Source organism: Colossoma macropomum, unplaced genomic scaffold, assembly GCF_904425465.1.
Source record: "Colossoma macropomum unplaced genomic scaffold, Colossoma_macropomum, whole genome shotgun sequence".
Classification (NCBI taxonomy): domain Eukaryota; kingdom Metazoa; phylum Chordata; class Actinopteri; order Characiformes; family Serrasalmidae; genus Colossoma; species Colossoma macropomum.
The window spans coordinates 12,825,169-12,847,285 of NW_023494803.1; the positions used below are offsets into that span (position 1 = coordinate 12,825,169).

A 22,117-nucleotide genomic window follows, 5' to 3' on the forward strand; every position below is an offset into this window, starting at 1 on the left:
GAGCTCAAAGTGCAAACTGTCAGTTTTAATTTGAGGGATTTTACACTAAACTTGGTGTGTGTTAATATTTCGCTTACAGCTTAGCGGATTTTGATCAGAGTTGATCTCAGTTGTGGCTTTTGCATTTGGAGTTTGTAGCTGTTAACTCTTGGTATGAAATCCAAAGAGCATCGCTGCTCAGCGTGACTACAAATGGTTTACCACATGACAACATGTTGAAAACCACTCGTAAGCCTCAAAAACATGAAAACCACATTATACTCTATAAAAGGCGGTACAGTTCTGGATCACCATCTTAGAAGAGACAATGATCAAGGTTTACCAGAATGATGGGAAGAGTATGGAGAAAGGAAGGAACTGCTCATGATCCAAAGCACATCACCTCATCTGTGAAGCATGGTGGAGGTAGTGTTATGGCATGGGCATGTATGTCTGCCAGTGGAACTGGTTCATTAGTTTTTAATAATGATGTGACTGCTGATGGAAGCAGCAGGATGAATTCTGAAGTGTATAGTGCAGGGGTGTCCAATCTTACCTGCAAGGGACCAGGGTTGGTGCATGTTTTCATTCCAACAAAGCAGAATCACACATGTTCAGTTGTTTGATTGGGACAAACTGATGAAGCAAGTGGATTCAGGTGTGCTCTTGCTTGTTTGGAATGAAATCCTGCAATCACACTGGCTCTTTGTGGGTAAGATTGGACACCCTGTTATAGAGCGATGTCATCTGTTCAGATGCAGCCAAATGCTTCAAAACTCATTGGACGACACTTCACAGTGCACATGGATAATGACAACCTAAGACTTTTTAAGGCAAAGAAGTGGAATGTTCTGTAATGGGCAAGTCAATCACCTGACCTCAATCTAATGGAGCATGCATTTCAATTTCTGAGGATAAAACTGAAGGTAAAACACCTCAAGAACAAGCAGGAACTGAAGAAGGCTGCAGTGAAGGCCAGGCAGAGCATCACCAGGAAAGAAACCCAGCATCTGGTGATGTCTACAGGTTCCAGATTTTAGGCATCACTGCCTGCAAAGGATTTGCAAATAAATATTAAAAATGATAATTTAATTTATTAAGTTCAGTCTTAGTTGGTTTGGCATTTTCTGCAAGGAACCCCAAACATATTCAGTGATGTTGAGGACTGGACTCAGGTGGTGGTCAGTCCAGCACCAGCAGCTTCTTAGTTTGTCTGTTTCCTTTTCTCACTGAGGGCTTCTTGACAACTACAAATCTTTTCCGGCTCATCCTTGCACTTCTTCTACGTTTATGCTAGTGGATTATCTTATATGTAATGTCCTCACAAATATTTCACTTTTAGATGCACATAAGAAGGCTGTTATGACTGATCACAGAATAAACAAAAGGGTGACCACAGTGTACTTTTTTCATAAAATTGTGATGCGTTGGCACTATTTTCAAAGTGAAACTGACTGTGTGGTTTGTCCTGTTATGCTAAAGGTGGTGAATGTGTTTTCAGCTGCCTGCAGAGAGGTGTTTGTGGTGAGCTCGGTGTGTTTGCACGCATCCATAGTGCCGACAGATGCAGCAGAGTGGTATATAAAGCCAGGAAACAGGGCAGAAGTTCATGTAACTCACATGTACACTTCAGCATAGACACACTGAGAGCTTCAGGCTGCAGAAGATCACACTCAGGTAAGAACACAAATAAAATACTCAAAAAACAAACAAAATGATGCTTAAATTGAGGTGCAAAAAATGTAGTAAGTAGCTTGTTTCAAGAATATGTTTAAGTTCAATTCAACAGGCAAAGGTTAGGTCTAATTGATGAACAGTATCCTTTAATAATTTAAAAGTATTACAATACAGTAGCGACTGCTGTTTCCTATAATGACGTGATGTAATCATATTACAGTCGCTGACTTAAAACTATCTTTACTAAGGTTACTCATACATGTCTAAAAGAGCAATATTAGTTACATGTGATGCATTTAGAACATAAATTTCCTCTGTGTAGATTATACTTGAATGTTATATGAGTGCACTTAACAAACAGTCTGTTGAGCCATCGAATTACACTAATTGAGTGTCACAGGTGGAGCAAAAAGCCACAAAATTAGAACAAATGGCAAAATAAAAGTTCAGTCTCAAAAGTTGGATGTGTTTGGTTTTACTTCTTGTTTTTCACAACAGTTAGCAAGACAGGAAAAACCCCACTGACAGCTTTGAAATCAGTGCCAATGCAGCACAGCTTCACAAGTGTCCACTTTTCGATAATACTGCGATTTTAAATTGTTTATGAATGGGTTCATAAGGGTAGTTTATTTATGGTTATTATTTAGGTCATAAACATCATCATCAAACAAAATCACTAATAAGCAGTCATAACAAATATAAAGAGCAGCAGTGAGCTGGTGTTATAACTGCTTATTAATGACTTTTTGTGCTTAACTGAATTAATAACCATTACTAATCAAATTTTTAACCATTCATAAAACGGTAAGGGTAGTTTTGTTGTAAAGCTGTACTAAAAAGGTACAGTATTGTGAAAAAGTAACACATCACCCTTGAGTTTTTGTATTTTCCAGTCGAAAAAGCTGTTAATACAAGTTCTTCATTTTTCAGGAGATGTTTGTGAGGAGATTAGATAAAAGTTGATCTGCATGCATAGGGAAGGAAAAAGTTAATATGACAAAATACAGTGATCAAAAAAGAAAGCTAAAGATAATAAATAGGCAATAAAATGACCAAATAGGCCTTAAAATAATTTTAAAATAAATAAGGAAATTAAAGAAACAACCAAAGTAATCAACTAATCAATAATCTAGAAATAATACAGAAAGTAATGAGTATTCACATTATAGATTGAGAGCAGTACCTATTAATATGCAATGGTTTACTTTCTAACTACCCCAACACTGAATATGATTAAGTGTTGAGTAAACTAATGGAATGTAATGGATGCAGACTGCTCATCTCTTCTAAAGGAGTGCTGGTTTGGTGAGCATGTTTTAGTCTTAAACTCCCATTAAAGGCTGTAACTCTTCAATGAATAATTCAATAATTATGATAATAAGAACAGTAGAATAGAATAGAATAGAATAGAATAGAAGATGAGCTGAAAAGCTAAAAAAAGTGTTAATGAAAAGGTCTAAATGATAAGAGCTTTGAAAAAACATTAAGAGAAACCTGCATACAGACCTGATAGTGGCACTGAACTGTATTAGTTTAGAAACCTGATCCACATAACCTCATAAGATAAAGAAAATGATCTTTACTGGACACTTTTGTAGTAAAGAGTGTTGTGTTATTGAAGATCCGACTGGAGAAGGTGTTTAGATTATATGGCTACATGACTGAATTCATATTTTAATAATTAATCTCATGACATGATGAGAAAAATGTAGCATTAATGCAACACAAAGGCAACATTAATCTGTCCACCTTCTTTAACCACTACACACTCTTCCTCTATGCAGAATGAGGGTTTTGCTTGCTGTCGCCACTCTTGTGGTCGTGGCTGGTGCTGCCAGTGTCTCTCTGGAGGATCTGGAGTTCGACGCCTGGAAACTGAAGTTTGGTGAGAAATCTGTTATTCATTTTTCGGCATCAGGAAAAACATAGAAACCACACATTCCTGAGAAAACTAAATATATATTCAAATGTTTCAGTATTTATTACTTCCATTATTTTCAGGAGACTCACTTTCAGTTTCTTATAGAAATCTGCAGGCACACCTCCAAAGTTCAGTCTTAGAAGTTGGTTTAGCAAAATGGACTGAATTTTGGAGGTGTGTAAAAATATGGAAGCTGTAATAAAGTTTGAATAATCTGTTATTAAATGTAATACATTTTTTTTTATTTAAGCTTCTTTATCACCAAAAAAATAATAACTCTTTTTGTCACTTCAATTTGTACTGTATTCAGTCTATACTGAATATCAGTCTGAGAAACAAAGTCACGCTTGTGTTTCTATATTAGGTAAGACCTACAGTTCAGAGGAAGAAGAGTCTCAGCGTAAGATGATCTGGTTGGACAATCGTAAACTGGTCCTGGAGCACAACATGCTGGCTGACCAGGGCCTCAAAAGCTACAGACTCAGCATGAACCACTTTGCAGACATGGTGAGATCTCACACAGACAAGCACAGAAATCAAAATCATATCTTTAATATTATGAAACTGTAGAACAGACTCAGTTTATATCACAATACCTACATTTAGAGACAGTTATTCATTCAGCCTAATGAGAAACTGTAGAACAGACTCAGTTTATATCACAATACCTACATTTAGAGACAGTTATTCATTCAGCCTAATGAGAAACTGTAGAACAGACTCAGTTTATATCACAATACCTACATTTAGAGTCAGTTATTCATTCAACCTTATGAGAAACTGTAGAACAGACTCAGTTTATATCACAATACCAACATTTAAAGCCTCCCACCATCTCTCTCTGACAGGACATCCAGGAGCTCAAGGGCTCCTTCGGATCCTTCAACGGGACCAAGACCCGCAGCTCAGCTCCATTCCTCCAACAAGCAGAGGGCGTTGCTCTCCCAGCCACTGTGAACTGGACGAACTAGGGCTATGTGACCAGTGTGAAAAACCAAAGTATTTGTGGCTCTTGCTGGGCCTTCAGTGCGGTGAGTTACAGGCAAAGAGACAGACAGGGACCTAAAGGTAACCTGAGAGAGGCTATAGATCTATTGCTAGTTCAAATCTAAATTTAGTCAACAAAAGAAAAATGCTCTGGATTGAGGTGCTTGCAGATTTGAAAAGGGACAGAATGAATGCTGTGTAGCTGTAAAGTTGATGTAGCTCATCTGTGGTCATGTCAGCCACCGTGTACTCTAGTGGTTTACAAATTGTGAGTGAAGACAAAGGGGTCATAAAACTATGGAGCCCTGCTGGTGACGGCACTTTATAATAAAAACGATAAGTGCACACAGCCTATTCAAGCATGAGAACAGGATACTATTGCATGGCCACGGCTTAATTATCTCATTATTAATCATGACTATGACAGCCTAGACAGACTAGTTATCTTGTTCACACGTCTTACTAAATTTTGGCTATGATTTAATTATCTCTTTGCCATGCTGTCTCTTTCTTTCAGGCGGGGGAGCTAGATGGGTCAGATGTTTCGGAAGACAGGACAGTTGGTGTCCCTCAGCGCACAACAGCTGGTGGACTGCTCATGGGTTCAAGGAAACAGTGGCTGTGCAGGTGGTGGTGTGGAGAGTGCCTTTCAGTATGTTTTGCAGAGCGGAGGCCTGCAGCCAGAGAACAACTATCCATACATGTCCAGGGTGAGCTCAAACTCATGATTAGGGGAGGCTTGAATGGACAGTGAATCACTATTACCATCAATTTGTGTCCTAAAATGCCCTGTCTATGGCTATAACCCTCTAAGACCAAACATATTACTGCTGATATGTTTATGACCAATTACATAAACACCTGTTTGAAATATCAACAGACTGCATGTTAAACTACAGAAGCTGAGCATTCAGCCAATATCCCACATGCAGTAGTTGCATAAGCTGTTATAGTGCCTACATTTTAGATTATTCATTCAAGCTGCTTCATTTTGTAGCACAGTGGGTAGCCCTGTCACCTCACAGCAAGAAGGGCCTGGGTTCGATTCCCCAGCCAGGCGACCAGGGTCCTTTCTGTGTGGAGTTTGCATGTTCTCCCCGTGTCTGTGTGGGTTTCCACCGGGTGCTCCAGTTTCCTCCCACAGTCCAAAGACAAGGCGAATTGGACATGCTAAATTGTAAATCCAGGGTGTTTCCTGCCTTCCACCCAATGAGCACTAGGATAGGCTCCAGTGCCTCTGCGACCCAGGGGGATAAGTAGCTTATATGATGAATGAATGAAAAATATGAGAACATGTCGAATTTTTTTGACACTTTTTTGCATTAGTAAAAAGTCAAGTTTGTGCTGAATCAGAATGTATAAATCAATTGATTATGGTATAAAATATTCACAAAGTTCAGTCAAAAATGCAAAGAAATGCTCAACCAGCCACTATTGGGCTTAGGTTCTAAAGAGTTAAGGCAGGGATGTCTGCAAGTTATTTGTTGCAACTAACAAGTAAGTCAAGGACATTTTTGGCGATGGAATGTCTCTCGAGGGAATTCGAGTCAGGGATTTGGACTCAAGCTGCACTTAAGTGACTTGCAGCATGACTCAAACTCAAGACAAAAGACTCTTGAAATCAAAAAATGAATTAAACTGTCACGCAAATTGAAGCTCTACATGCAGTACATGTAACATTTAAAGAAAAGAGGCAATTTGAAAGTGTTGGCTAGCTTTAAAACAGTTTAGACAGCAAGTATGCTGGCTAGTGCACTAGCATTATAGCTCAAGCTGTCAGTTAATCTAGCTGAAGGGTTAATCTGTTACAAACCACATGAAATTTCAGATCTATTAGCTATTATGCTAGCTAGCTAGCATTTGGACTATCCAGACTACAGACTAGCCACCTGTTTCAGGTTATTTTGTTTCTTTCCTTCACCCAGCTTTTGAACCTGACTGTTTTTTTAGAAAGGCAGCCGTAGACACCAGCCCAACAAGCTGCTCTATCAGTCAGGTAACCAGAACAATAAAAACATGCCGTATCAGTACTCATCAGCACAGGCCAGGCCTGTAACAAGCCTGTAAAATACTGTTTAATTAACCTGTAACGGCTGGTTAAAAACTATTCAGGGCTGCAGCGCTGGAAGCCCAGGCCAGGCCACGCCCGCTCATCACCATATGCTGCCTTTATTGAGGCACACGTCCACCTGCAAGCTAACGTAGGTGGATTTGCTGAGGGTTGAGCTCATTTTGCAGAAAGCTGTGGCTGTGATTGCACCCATTTGGACCCGATTGGACCGATTACGAGTCTTCCTGCGTTACTCCTGCTCGTTCAGGGTTGGGCTTGATGTCTAAGCTTTTTATTGAGGCACATATCCACCTGCAGGCGTACGTAGGTGGGTTGAGCTAATGATTACAAGCCTCCCTGCATTACTCCTGCTCGTTCAGGGTTGGGCTTGACATCTGAGCTTTTTCGGCTCAATCTGAAACTGTCTTATTGCAGGTGTTATGATGAGCCAGCCTGCAGCACCACTAGGCTGACTCATGCTGTCCTCGTTGTTGGTTACGGCACTGACTGCAGTGGACGGAAGTACTGGCTGGTCAAGAACAGGTAAATGAACACATGACCAGTTAGAAAGACAATACCTGAATTCCTGCTATAAACATGGGAAGAATAAATATGACTGGGTACTCAAAAAGACAAAGATTTGAACTTTACAGACATGTGTCAGTACTAAGCGTATATTTATAGTGTGTATTTCAATATATTCATTTTGGTGACATTAAATGTGGCTTTGAAATTAAAAAAAGGAAAAAAAATTTACCAAATAAATACATATGCTGACAAACGTATGCACTGTAAGTATATAATGACCGGCCTAATGTTATCCTCATGTTATTTTAATCATTTAATACCCATCATTTCTTGAAACATACTTATTTCTTAAGAGTGACTCAATTTTGCAATTATATGGCAATGAATATGAACATACAGGTTCTGCGTTTACCAGTGTTTACTGTAGAAATTATAAAGATTTACCTTTTTAAAAGTATTTGTATTGAATTCAATACAGTATTGTATCACCCACTCATCCAAACTGATTGGTTAAAATTCCCACTTTATTTCACAGCTGGGGTACTCAGTGGGGTGAAAGAGGCTACATCAGGATGTCCAGGAACAAGGATAACCAGTGTGGTATTGCCACATACGCCATGTACCCAGAGGTGTAAAGGTATATCCTCATTACAGTGGCCCCAGTCCCAATCCACAGAGTTGAATTTGGTTCTAGTTTGCCTTTTTGTAGACACACAAGATGACCTTTGCACCAAATGTCAGGTGCATTTTTTTTGTAATGAGTACTGGAAACCCCAGTGGTCAGAAGTTTTTTAAGGTCACTGGAGTTTTTGTCAACTAGTCTAGTGATGCAAAACATTGCCTAGAACAACAAACTTTTTAGCATATTTATGTATTATCGTTATGTCCAGGAAACTGGTAAAAATGCCATAGGAGCATCGTATTAAATACAGCACACATTTTTATACTGTTTTCACAGGTAAGACTTTTCAAGCTATAACACCAAAATTGTGTAGGATCACAGCACTTATATGGGAAAAGCCCACTAGCATTCATCAAACAAAAGTTTTTCCCATAGGAAAATAAAAGTTGAGAAAATTAAAATCTGTCTGCCACAAAGTATGTCACAAAGGATGTCTCTCACACTGCTGCTCATAAGCATTATATACAGACTCACATACACACTAGTACACACATATTAGCATCTGGGATACCATATCAACAGCCTAGGAATACCTTAGCAATCACCTGGGACACCATAGCAACAGCCTAGCAATACTTTAGCAACCGCCTGGGACACCATAGCAACAGCCTAGCAATACCTTAGCAACCACCTGGGATACCATATAAATGGCCAAGCAGCACCCTAGTAATAACCTGGGATACTATAGCAATGGCCTAGCAACACCCTAGTAACCACCTGGGATACTATAGCAATGGCCTAGCAACACCCTAGTAACCACCTGGGATACTATAGCAATGGTCAAACAACACTATAGTAACCACCTGGGATACTCTAGCAGTGTCTTAGCAATACCTTAGCAACCACCTGGGATTACATAGCAACAGCCTAGCAAAACCTTAGCAACCACCTGGGACACCATAGCAACAGCCTAGCAAAACCTTAGCAACCACCTGGGACACCATAGCAACAGCCTAGCAATGCCTTAGCAACCACTTGGGATATCATAGCAACGGCCTAGCGATACTTTAGCAACCACCTGGGACATCATAGCAGCGGCCTAGCAATACCTTAGCAACCACCTTAGCAACCATCTGAGACTCCATAGCTACAGCCTAGCAATACTTTAGAACCACCAAAGCAATGGCCAAGCAACACCATAGTAACCTCCTGGGATACTATAGCAATGGCCTAGTAACACCTTAGCAAACACCTCGATAACCTAGCAACAACTTAGCAACCACCTGAGATTTCATAACAACGGCTTTGTCACGCCAACTTCGTTCGGAAACTTTCTCCTTCTAGTTTTTATTGTTTTTTTCATTTGCAAGCATCTTTTGATATTCCTGCTTTGTTTACATCAATCAGGCGTAACATTCTGACCACCTCCTTGTTTCTACACTCATTGTCCATTTTATCAGCTCCACTTACTATATAGGTGCACTTTGTAGTTCTACAGTTACAGACTGTAGTCCATCTGTTTCTCTGATACTTTGTTAGCCCCCTTTTACCCTGATCTTCAGTGGTCAGGACCCCCATGGACCCTCACAGAGCAGGTACTATTTGGGTGGTGGATCATTCTCAGCACTGCAGTAACACTGACGTGGTGGTGGTGTATTAGTGTGTGTTGCGCTGGTCTGAGTGGATCAGACAAAGCTGTGAGCGTAGAAACAAGGAAGTTGTCATAATGTTATGCCTGACTGGTGTATGTAAAGTACATTGAACTACATTTGCCTGTGAAATGTGCTACATAAACAAACTTGCCTTGCCTTATCCATTTAAAATTTTTGACTGTGAGTGATTTTCTAGCTGACCTCATTCACACAGGGGTCACGTTGTTTATGTCACACATGTGGAGGGAACAGGATAATTAGCCAGTCAGAGCTGCTAACTGATAATTACCCATCTGCCATCCTCTCTGTGATGTTCTTCAAAGGTTCTTTAGTGAAGGCAACGGTTCAAGTTTAAAATCAGAATCAATGCCTAATCCACATTGTAGAGTATATTGTACCTCTAATTAGTTTACAACATCAAGGACATCAGCAGTAATAAATCCTATGACATTTTTCTACAGAATGAAGAACGCCAGACCCCTGCTGAACATCTCAGGAAGCAGATGCAGTCTGAGCAGCAACTACACCCCTAGTCTTGCAGGGTCAGAGGTGATCTTGTGACGAGAACACACACGGAGGCACAACTTAAACTTCTGGTGTGAGATTGTAGCGAAATCAGCCGCTAACAAGGATAAGACCCCTCTACACCCCGCCCCCAAAATGCTTCAGTCTGATATATTCTAAACCTAAAGTGTAGTCTAACTAATTTTCTGTTTACTTTTACCACATGTAGCAAGTTCTCCACAAACATGAATCACATCTACATGCCTTACAAGGTGTTGGATTGGTTTATAATCTCTCAGTTTGTTTGCACTGTATTTAGTCTATGTTTCCCCACATTTAGCCCCAGATTGATCTTGTTATCACTAAATGTTCTCGTTAAATATCACATCTGAACCTGCAAGCCTGCTCCACCATTTCATCATCACTATGCAACAGGTTTACCTCAGGAATATACACACTTTATACCAATGCTTTTATTTTTTAACCAATATTTTTACATTTTATTGCATTTTTGTCAACTTTCAATTTTTACCTGTATTGCTTTTTTAATTGTACTCCACATGAAAAAAAAGGTGCTTGAATCTGACAGTAGTTCAGATTAAACTGTGTTCTTGCAGAAAAGTGGTGGCAGCCACACAATCTCTTCTGTTAAATCAGCATGTGATTTACTCATTTATTATAATATGAAAATTTGCTAAAATCAATTAGAATAAAATTTGTGCACTTACACAGATGGCTGTGATGAAGACTGCGGTGTGTTTTTCATTCGAAGGCATCACGCTACAAGTTTACTAATTTTTATATTCTAATCCACTACAAGACTTCTCTGGGTTTTTCTATCTATTCTTCCAGCCCAGATCTCATTAGGCTGATAATAGAGTTGGCTGATTGATAAACATCTATTTGATGTACAGCTACATCACTTCTATGTGGATCATTGAACTACACCCATTTCCATGCTTTCACTACACTCATTGGTTTGGTTACTCTACATACCTTTCTATGATTCATCTACACCCATTTCAGTGGTTACACTATAGCAATGTTGGTGGTTAGGCTCCTATTTCTGTGGGGATGCTGGGGTCTATTTCCTTGGTTACAGCCATTACCCTACACCCATATCTATAGATATACTACACCCATATCTATGTTTACACTACATCCATATCTATGGCTACACTACACCCATATCTATAGCTACACTGCACCCATGTCTATGTTTACACTACATCCATATCTATGGCTACACTACACCCATATCTATAGCTACACTGCACCCATATCTATGGTTACACTACACCCATATCTATGGTGCTCACTGCCCCCTAGTGTGTGTGTTCACTAGTGTGTATGTGGGTGGTTCACTGCACAGATGGGTTAAATGTAGAGGTAATATTTATATATATATATATATATATATATATATATATATATATATATATATATATATATATATATATATATATGACTGGCTTCTAAAAAGAAGGTGAAGGTGCATTCTCTAGCTAAACCCATGACTTGAATCCCCTTAAAACATTTATGGAGGTTTTTGAAACTGCGAGGGACCTTCGTAACATTGAGGATTTGAAGAGGAACGGGCCACAATGAAGCACAATGCTGGAAAAAGCTAATTAGCCCTTACTAAGCACTTCTCCAAACTGTTATTGCCAACATCAGCTTTGCAACAGAGTGCTTATTTTAATAATTTGTAGTGTTTTGCTTTATTTATGCTTATAAATACATACTTTTTTCCAATCGATAAAAACAAAGTCAAAAGACACTATTTGATGTCAATTTAAAGTGGGGAAACTGCACTTATTAACTAACCAAAATGAAAGTGAATGCTTGTTTCCCCTCACTGTGTGCTGAGAAGGATAAAAACAAACTCTCGAGGTTCATCAGAATTTCCCTGTTTACCGGAAGCTTCCACTGTGTTAGTCACTGGTGGAGGAGCTGTAACTTCCCCCACACTGCGTTCTCCTCTCATGCTAAAATTATTACGTAAGTTCCCCAAAACACATGCATGGGTTGGACAAAGTGTGTAGCTCTTGTGTTTTGTGTTTTGTGGCTGTGCATGTGACAGGCACCTGATTCCACATGTAGCACAGTCAGTATATAAATCAGAAAAGCCGCGCTAAAATCCATCTGCATATAGAAACATAAACACATACAGGTGGCTGCAAGACTTACGGAGCACTACAAACAGGTATGTACTACACAGGTTTGTTTTCTTTGTCAGGACATATGACTATGCCCCATTTTCATATGTAGCTAACTTTGAGTAATATAATAATGTCCTATATATGATATATATCACTGCTGTCAGAAGAAAACCTCGGATCTCCAAAATGGTAACTTTACAGGAGAAGGAAAAAACATACTTTACTTTTAATGTAAGTCAATGGAAACGGATGTTTATCCAAGTAATTTTAGGCCTTTTTTTTTTGGTCCATTCTTAAAATTTACACACAATGAAAAGGACAACAAGCCTTTGAAAATTTTGTCAAAAACTGAAAGATTCAGTTTTCTTCTGACAATAGCAACATGTAACTAAATGTATTAATAATATTTTGCATAAGTATTATATATGTTGTCACAGTCAAAACACAACCTTGAGTTTGCAAAAATGGTAACTTAGCAGTAAAAACCGTTGTTAAATTTCAATGGAAGTTAAAAAAGTTCCAGTAACTCTGAAACACTTCTTTTAGTCCATTTTTCATTACATTTTCACACAGGGACAGGAATGGAGATACAGTATTTTGTCCTAACAGTAACGATATGTCAATATCTCTATGTAATAGTAATATGCATAATATGTATTCTATATATTGTTGCTCAGCTGCCTTTAACAGAAATGCTCCAAAATTGCTTTAAATAATTCTCTTTACATTAACTTACATTAAAAAGCAAACAACTTTTTTGACCTAAGTTTTAAAGTTCAAAGTTTTTTTCATTTTGGAAATACTTGTTTTTCTTTGGACAGCAACAATATAAAATTACTATCTATACATTATAAGATTGCATCTAACATATTAGTACCTAAATGTAATAATAAAATGTCTCCTGCATCATATTTGTCGGTATCTGTAAGAATATTAAAATATCCCCTATGTATTACATACATATGAATAATATTTAATATATGTAATGACATGTCCCATATATGTAGTTCCTATACGTAATAATAATAATAATAATAATAATAATAATAACAATAATAATAACAATAATGTCCCATATCTAATATATCATATATGTCAGAAACACTAGGGCTGAGCCTGTTTTGGTGTTTTCTGTTCACTGAATTGTAAAGGATGTGAGTAACAGTGAGGGGAAGTGCTGCAGTATTCATGAGAACAGATTGAGCAGTTCTTTTATCTCATTGACATCATCCTGTCTCCACCACACAGGTTTCTTCTCACTCTGCTCAGAATGAGGGTTTTACTCTCTATTGCCGCTCTGGTGGTCGTGGCCGGGGCAGCCAGCGTCTCTCTGGAGGATCTGGAGTTCCACGCCTGGAAGCTGAAGTTTGGTGAGGATCCTTATTTATCTATGAATAAATGATTCGATTAAAATGAAGCAAAATAACAGACTGAAGAACTGAAACAGTGATTTTCCACTCAAATCACACCCACAGTCCAAATTCAGCCGCTACCTTTTTCCAGTACCAGCTCTTTCAGTAAATGAGACAGTAGATGTAAGCAGTATAAAAGGTTCTTAATTTGCAGTTTCATTTTGAGTCAGAAGTTATTTTGAGCTTTTAAATTGTCTGGTTCTTTATTGTAATTTATGTGCTGCAAATTAGAGTACAACATTTTTACCCAAATCGTATTCTGTAAAAAAATAAACTTGTATTGTTATTTTGTAAACTTAGTGTTCTTTTTCTTCTTCAAGCTCAAGTTCAATCAGTCACATGCATCCTCTGTCTGTCTAATTCTCACATGTTTCTGTATTAGATAAGATCTACCACTCTATAGAAGAAGAGTCTCAGCGTAAGATGATCTGGCTGATCAATCGTAAACAGGTCCTGGTGCACAACATGCTGGCTGACCAGAACATCAAAAGCTACAGACTCGGCATGACCTACTTTGCAGACATGGTGAGATCTCACAGCATGTGCATTACGTTTATAAAGATCAAGTTATTATGTAACATTGCACGTATTTTGTACGCTTGGCTCTCTTGGCATCTTTATGGTGCTGGCAACAGCCGCCAGTGATTTGTACGGACTCAGGGAAACAAAGGGGGCTATAGTGTGATGGAAAGAGTTGAAATTCTTGAAAATAATACAATTTTAATTTGTCCTCTTTCTTTTTCTGCTCAAATTAGGGCTGAACAATACAACAATATATATTGAAATTGCACGGTAAATTTTATCACAATTAAATACAATATGCATTTCTGAACATATCATGCATATCATCAGTACAACTGATCAATTGCATGCTTCATTATAAAGAGGGCAAAATTAGTTCCATTTAACTGGATTAGTGCCAAATATTGAATAAAAATAAATTCACCGTTTTTGATAGTATTATTTAAAATCTCGTACCACTGGCTCTTTTTTTCAGTTCAGATGTCTGAACAAATAAATATCATGACATACCGTGTATGATGAAAATTTCTTGATGTATTGCAATGTAATATTTTTGGCATGTCACCCAGCTTTAAAACAAATTAGTGCAGGAACAACAACAATTGAAAATTGCTCAAGTTCCAGTTTGGCATGATGTATATTTATCCAGTTTATTTCAAAGAGACAGTGGGATTTTGTCATCAGGTGCACTACAACCCTGGACTTAGATGTCTGCCTTGTTGTGGAGTCCAGTTCCAACCACAATCTGCCACACCTGCTCCAGCTCATTAACTTAGTTTGGAATTGAACTCTGTAGAACCATGACTTTCCATTAAAAAGTATATAAAGACCTCATAAGTTGACTTTATGTCATTACACTGTATTTTTAAAGACAGCTGGCCCAGACAAAATACTCATACTCAAAATGTTTTGTTTGTTTGTTTGTTTGGTTTCTTTTTTACATAACTGCTCTCTATTTTTCACCTTTATTGCTGCATTTTGGAAGAAAAAAATGTTTAAACCTCTCATCATCTGACCAACAGGACAACCAAGAATACAGACAGATGCTTAAGGGCTGCCTGGGATCCTTCAACAGGACAAAGACCCACAGTGCCACTGCATTTCTCCGACAGGCAGGGGGCGCTGCTCTGCCCGACACTGTAGACTGGAGGACCAAGGGCTACGTTACCGGCGTAAAGGACCAGAAGGACTGTGGATCCTGCTGGGCCTTCAGTGCGGTAAGGGAGTACCGGTTTTGATCATTGGCCTCTAGTGGCATAGATACCAGCATCTACTTCTAAAAACCAGTCATTAGTATTAAGTGAACAGCAACACTATGTCCAAAAGCTTCAAGTGAACTAATTATGAAAAGATTTATCAGCATTGAGTTTTTTACAGCGACTCTAACAGAAAAGATCATGTCTTCCTTGTAATACCAAGGAAGATACTTTGATGAACATGAAGATAAATATACACACAGCTTTAGCACAGAGCTGCTTTATGTTAACAGAACATTTGCTGTGATTTTGTCGTACTTCATTGAATGGTAGCAATGAAGGATGCCAGTGTGGGCCCAAATTTAGCACTGTAGCTAACTGATTGTGAATGATGCTAAAACAGTCCATTAAACTGTCGTCATCTCTCGCTTCCTCCATCTCTCAGACAGGGGCTCTAGAAGGTCAGATGTTCAGGAAGACAGGTAGTCTGATCTCCCTCAGCGAGCAGCAGCTGGTGGACTGCTCCAGGGCTTTTGGGAATGAGGGCTGCAATGGTGGCTGGATGGACCAGGCTTTTGAGTACGTTAAGGAGAATGGAGGACTGGACACGGAGGAGTCATACCCCTACGAGGGCATAGTGAGTGGACAATAACTAACTGTCACTTGACAAAGATAGTAAGTTTATAATCACGTTTTTGTGAATGTTAAAACATGCTGAGAAACGCTAATAACTATGACTAATAACTATGGCTATTATATATTGGAAAAAAAACAAGGCCTGATGATGGTGGAAAGTGGTCTGATCAGGTCCTCCTGGACTCAAATGACCCCTCTCTCTTCCTCTCTCTCTGCAGGATGGTGAGTGCAGGTTTAATCCAGCCACTGTGGGAGCTACCTGCACAGGCTATGTGGACATCAACAAAGGAGATGAGGAAGCCCTGCAGGAAGCCGTGGCCACTGTTGGACCTGTTTCTGTGGCCATAGATGCTGGAGAGTCCTCTTTCCAGCTCTATGAGTCAGGTGACCCTCTTGTCTCACTAAATACCACTGCTACAAGCATACAACGTACATCTTTTTATTACTATTTCAGAATAATGATGAAGATCTGAACTATTAAATAACACATAAAGACCTACACAATCACCAAAATGTGCTGAAACAAATCTATATGCACATTAGCTTCTCTTTTAGATCTTCCTTTACGCACTCTTGGCATTTTCTTAAGCAGCTTCATGACACTTTTCCAACAACATTGAAGAACATACATATATAACACTGTCGGCTGCACAGAACAACTTCCAATGCATAATGTTTGCTTTGGAAATAAATTTCCTGTTTAAATTTGTATTTAAAACAAGCTTTTAAAGATAAGACTTTAGATCAGATCGTATTTGAGAACAAACATTTGCGTATTCACTGATGTCCTAATGTTTGACCCTATTAACAACCTCAGATATCATAACATCCACCTAGCAACACTCTAGCAACCACCTGGGATTTGAGAGCAACCACCTAGGATACCATAGCAACCACCTAGCAAAAACCTAGCAACCAACTAGCAACACCTTTTTAAGGACCTTAAATACCATATCAACTACCTAGCAACACCTTAGCAACTGCCTGGGATTCTGGTGCAACCATCTAGCAATACCCTAGCAACCACCTAGGATAGCAAAGCAACTACCTAGCAACACTCTAGCAACCACCTGGCATTCCAGAGCAACCATCTAGCAATACCCTAGCATCCACCTAGAATAGCATAGCAACCACCAAGCAATACCCTAGCAACTACCTAGCTACAGCCTTTAAACGACCTAAGATACCATAGCAGCCACCTACCAACACCCTAGCAACCGCCTATGATTCCAGAGTAACCATCAAGCAATTCCTTAGCAACCACCTAACATACCATAGCAAACCACCAAGCAATACCCTAGCAACCACCTAGCAACACCCTCTTAACGACCTCAAATGCCATAGCAGCCACCTAACAACACCCTTGCAACTACCTCATATACCATAGTTACCATCTAGCAATACCTTAGCAACCACCTAGGATACCATAGCAACCACCTAGCAACACCCTAGCATGGTTACCATACAAACCATTCAGCAGGACCCTACCTTCTACCCTAGGACAGGATACCACAGCAAGCACCTAAAACATGTTTTGGCACCACCTTAGCAACCACCTGCGCAATCACTCTGCATTTTCTTCAGGAAGCGCATGTTTCTAGGTGATAAACTGATGTCTTGTTGATTGATTGTAGGTGTCTATGATGAGCCTTCCTGCAGCAGCACTGAACTGGATCACGCCGTCCTGGCTGTTGGTTACGGCACTGAGAGTGGACAGGACTACTGGCTGGTCAAGAACAGGTACATAAACCAACAAGTAGGCAATCAAAACCGATGATGCATAAAAAAGACAGATTCAGGTTAAAAGGAAAGCTTTGAAAAACAACACTTCTATATTACGTTGACATAACCATGCCATAAAAGCCATGCAAGATGTCCTCATGACAGATCATATCCAGTGATGCAGCAGTGTCATGTTACCTTTGCTGTTAAATGTCATTAAGCCATAATGTTTGATGTCATAATGGCTTTCTGGAGTAGCAAAAATTAGCATACGCCAAAAGCACTTATAGTAAATTGCTTGCCTTGAATGGTGATACAGGGTCTGTAGGGATGCTGGACACCTAAATTTCATCAGCAGGTGTGAATACAGCAACAACTTGATTTCACAGCTTGAAATAGTTTGTTTAAACTATGTAGTATTTGTTTATTAATTGAATCAAATAAAAATACTGTCTCATAACTGAAATCAAATCTAAATCTCTATTTTGGCTCATGAGGACAAAAACAAAGTGTGCAAGTGATGTCACGTATTGGTCATTTTTTATACCACAAATAGTAAGATTTACCATACTATAACACACTATAAAGAAATGTAAACAAGCATAAATGTAACTTTATTAATCTCTGATAACATTTTACCGTATAACTATAACCAATATGACATGGAATGTAAAAAAATGCAGTGTAAACCAGGTCAGTGGTCCACATGAGTGATTAATTAAAGAATTACATTTGGTTTTGCAGCTGGGGTACTGGGTGGGGTGATGAAGGCTACATCAAGATGTCCAGGAACAAGAATAATCAGTGTGGTATCGCCACAGCAGCCAGCTATCCACTGGTCTAAAGGTGGGTTTAGCGCAGCAGCATTAATAATTTCTTTTTCCTGATGATTGTTTACTGATGGTTCTGGCTGGTCAGGGTCCAGACTAAATTCTAGAGAGAATATTCGGTCTCACATCAAACACAAACTAGCTCATTATTTTTCCATTTTGGGTTTGGCCCATTTATTTTCACAGCAGTGTTTATATAAATGCACAAAATGTACATATAACATTTTTGAGAAGTTCAGCTTTACAGTAATAAGTTGATATATAGGCACATATAGGCTTAGTTTGGGCAGTTTAGTTAAGGCCAATGCAATGATTTTGAAATATATATTTTTATTGATGTCTACATGAACGATTACTTATAGTAATATAATCATGTTATTAAACGAATTATGTAGTTACTTCACTAAATGTTGTTTCTCTACAGATGGGAGTGAACCAACACCTCCATGAACAACTCATAGGTTTTGTTAATCTTCATCATCTGATGAGAGTCTGAGATTTTCCTCAGGAATTACACGCTGATTATGTTTACAGCAACTGTGTAAAACTGTCCACTGTAGCTGAAATTAATCTTTCACTACTTTACCACTGACTGAGTGGAAAACATGATTTGAGTGCAAAAATGAGTGTGAGTGTGAAAATAAAATGAATGTTTACCAAAAAGTGGTTCTGTTGTGGATATTTAAGGAGCCCACATTCTACATTTGAGGTCCACTTGATGTTTGTGTGGTTTTATGTACAAAAAACAGCCATAATTCATATTTACATAAACATATCCACCTCTCCTTATCCCTACACTAAAACAGGCTTTGTTACTGAGCCTTAATTATTATAGTATTATATATAATTATAGTATTACATCTCATTATAAAAAGCTGAAACACTCCAGAATGAGTGGGTTAAACTGCAGTAGGTCATAAAAGCAGTGGTTATTGTGACATCACAAAAACAGAGGATTAAATCAGACAGTTTAGTTTCTGTATCTGGACTATACAGACTGTGAACCACAATCAGAATCTTTCATCCACCAAGTATCAGGTGTACAAGGAATTTCTCTTAGTGCAGGTGTTGACATAAAATGATATCCAATAAATTAAATATAGAAAATAATAAACTATATAGAGTCCGGTTCATAAGTATTTGGACACTGACACCGTTTTTGTGACTTTGCCTCTGTACACCAACACAATGGATTTGAAATGAAGCCATCAAGATGTGACTGAAGTGTAGACTTTCAACTTTAATTCAATGGGTTTAACAAAAATATTGCATCAACTGTTTAGGGTATTATAGCTATTTTTCACATAATCCCCCGTTTTCACAGGCTCAAAAGTAATTGGACAAACTAACAATTATAGATACAAGTATTATTTTTAATACTCTGATGCCAGTACTTTGCAGTCAATGACTGCCTGAAGTCTAGATCCCATGGACATCACTAAATGCTGAGTTTCCTACCCTGAGATGCTTTGTCAGGCCTTCACTGCAGCTGCCTTTAGCTGCTACATGTTTATGCTTAGTACATATCCAAATTAAAGCAGCATGATAAAGTCCAAAGGGTGAAATAAAGGGGGTCTGGGGGTTTAGGGGCCCCTAATTAACTTCGTGGACCCCCTGAATGTCTGAAATCAAAATCCCTGGGGAGTTTCTGAAAACAAACACTGTGCTGTCTGTTTGGGTAAATTACATTCTCAAATCCAGATTCAGTGAAGCTCATTGTTTATCTGCTTCACTCACAATCAGTTTCTGTCTTTGGTGTTGTGATGGGGTCAGTAAATCTGTCCCATCACCAAGACTGTGAAAGGACACCAGGGCATAGAAAGGGGGGCAACGACTGGAGTGAAACCTAGACTATGATAAAATGTCTATAGAAGAAATACTTACCTGGTCCTCAGGGGAGTGCGGGCGCCTTCCAGGGCTTCCCTTATACTGGCCGGTAGAGCCCACGGCTGTGTGTAGGAGGGGGGAGGTGGGATCCGAGAACCTGGGGGAGAGACAGAAAAAGGGTAGGGGTAAATTAATGTAAATGAGTGTGATTACTGGTAAAAGGAAGCTTCTTGTCATGTGTATTATTTGTATTGTGTTTATTGTCCTGAAGTTGGTTGGTTATTGTTTGTTTTGTGTATCCCCTCACTAGCCCTGGGGAATGGTTTGGGTTAACCAGATGGGGTGGGGCTAGGGTGTTAAAAGGGGGGTGAAATTCATTCAAGGGGGAGAGGATGTGTCTATATGGCCTTGCGGCCGCCGGCACAACCTGGCTGACGCCTAGCCAGGAATATCCATAGTGGACTGCTTGCATGCTTGGAAATAATCCATTTCTGTCTTAGTCATTTTAGTTGCCCTGCAGCCCGTTTATTTTTTCAGTATTTTCTTTCACTTTTTGCCTGCTTGTGTGCAAATAAAATATCATGAGTGTGCAAGTCGAACTTTGGAGCCCCGCCTGATCTTTCCGAGGGGAACTTAGCCTCTAAACCGGCACGCTACATGTAGACTAGTGCAGTTCTGCAATCCCCACACCCCAACATTCCCACAGGTGTTCTTAACTAACTAGAGCTGCAGCACTGCTCTGCCTCAGGGTGGCGCTGTAGCAGACTGGTTCACCCAGTTGGTCCTTCACAGTCTAGAAACTGTAACTCTGCCCAGATTCCTCTGAAAAACTTTACAATGAGCTGCAGCAGATCTGTAAATCTGAAAATGCACCAGTTTCCCAAGAGTTTGGTGTAAAGAGTGACTGTTCCTCATTTCTCACACTGAAGACAGAAGAGAAGACGAGGAGGACCTCAGTTAAATGTGAGGAAGAGCGCAGAACCGCACTAGAACAGAGACTCTACAGAAGAGGAGACGAGGAAGATCTCAGTTACTGTGAGGAAGAGCGCAGAACCGCACTAGAACAGAGACTCTACAGAAGAGGAGACGAGGAAGATCTCAGTTAATGTGAGGAAGAGCGCAGAACCGCACTAGAACAGAGACTCTACAGAAGAGGAGACGAGTAAGATCTCAGTTACTGTGAGGAGGAGCGCAGAACCGCACTAGAACAGAGACTTTACAGAAGAACAACTGATAAAACAAACATTTTACTGACACTGAAGCATCAGTGCTGCTATGGTGAGTGAGTTAGTACTCAACATGGGACCCCCGAATACCAGGGGGGGATTTCACACACTGATAACGCCTATGTGTTTACTTGGTGATTGTACAGCATTCAATAAACAGAACAGTGCATGCTCTGCTGCTTTACTGCTTTTACAACACAGCTTTTTAAAGCAATGTGCTCTTTCACTGTTTAATATTGTTTTTGTTGTTGTTGTTGCAAATGAAGAGAATACAGATGATTTTGTTGCAGGAAGGCATAGCTGCACACTACAGTCTGTACCAATGCACAGTTGTTGTTACTTTCATCACTAGAACATAAACTGTGGGGTCAGAGGTCACTATGTCACAAGGCTCATGTGACAACCAAACCCAAAGTCACTAAACAGTAACATATTTGGTTCTTATCTCTGTTTATGACCTCTGACCAAAACTGTACAGTCACAGTATATGCAGAGTCACTGGAGCTGAATCAGCAGGAATCTGTACAGCTGTTACAACAGCACAAAACTGTGTTTAGCAGTGCTAACATACATTAATTAATGTTTATAGATAACAGTGAGACAGTGAGTTTTAGACATGCAGTTTGCACAAAGGTAATGCTGCTAATATTGGTGCATTAACATC

At 39.2% G+C, this 22,117-nt stretch overlaps 1 protein-coding gene and 1 pseudogene across 1 annotated transcript; both read left to right on the forward strand.

Annotated features, from left to right (window-relative positions):
• Nucleotides 1–1,388: 1,388 nt before the first annotated feature.
• LOC118823563 lies at nt 1,389–10,114 on the forward strand (annotated as a pseudogene).
• Nucleotides 10,115–11,973: 1,859 nt separating this feature from the next.
• On the forward strand, nt 11,974–19,058 carry LOC118823542 (cathepsin L1-like). Its single transcript, XM_036593231.1, has 9 exons — nt 11,974–12,126; nt 13,331–13,452; nt 13,877–14,019; nt 15,039–15,233; nt 15,658–15,849; nt 16,067–16,232; nt 17,483–17,588; nt 18,315–18,416; nt 18,825–19,058. Exons 2-8 carry the CDS (start codon nt 13,353–13,355, stop codon nt 18,412–18,414), a joined length of 1,002 nt encoding a protein of 333 aa, XP_036449124.1. The 5' UTR covers nt 11,974–12,126; nt 13,331–13,352; the 3' UTR covers nt 18,415–18,416; nt 18,825–19,058.
• The last annotated feature ends 3,059 nt before the right edge of the window (nt 19,059–22,117 follow it).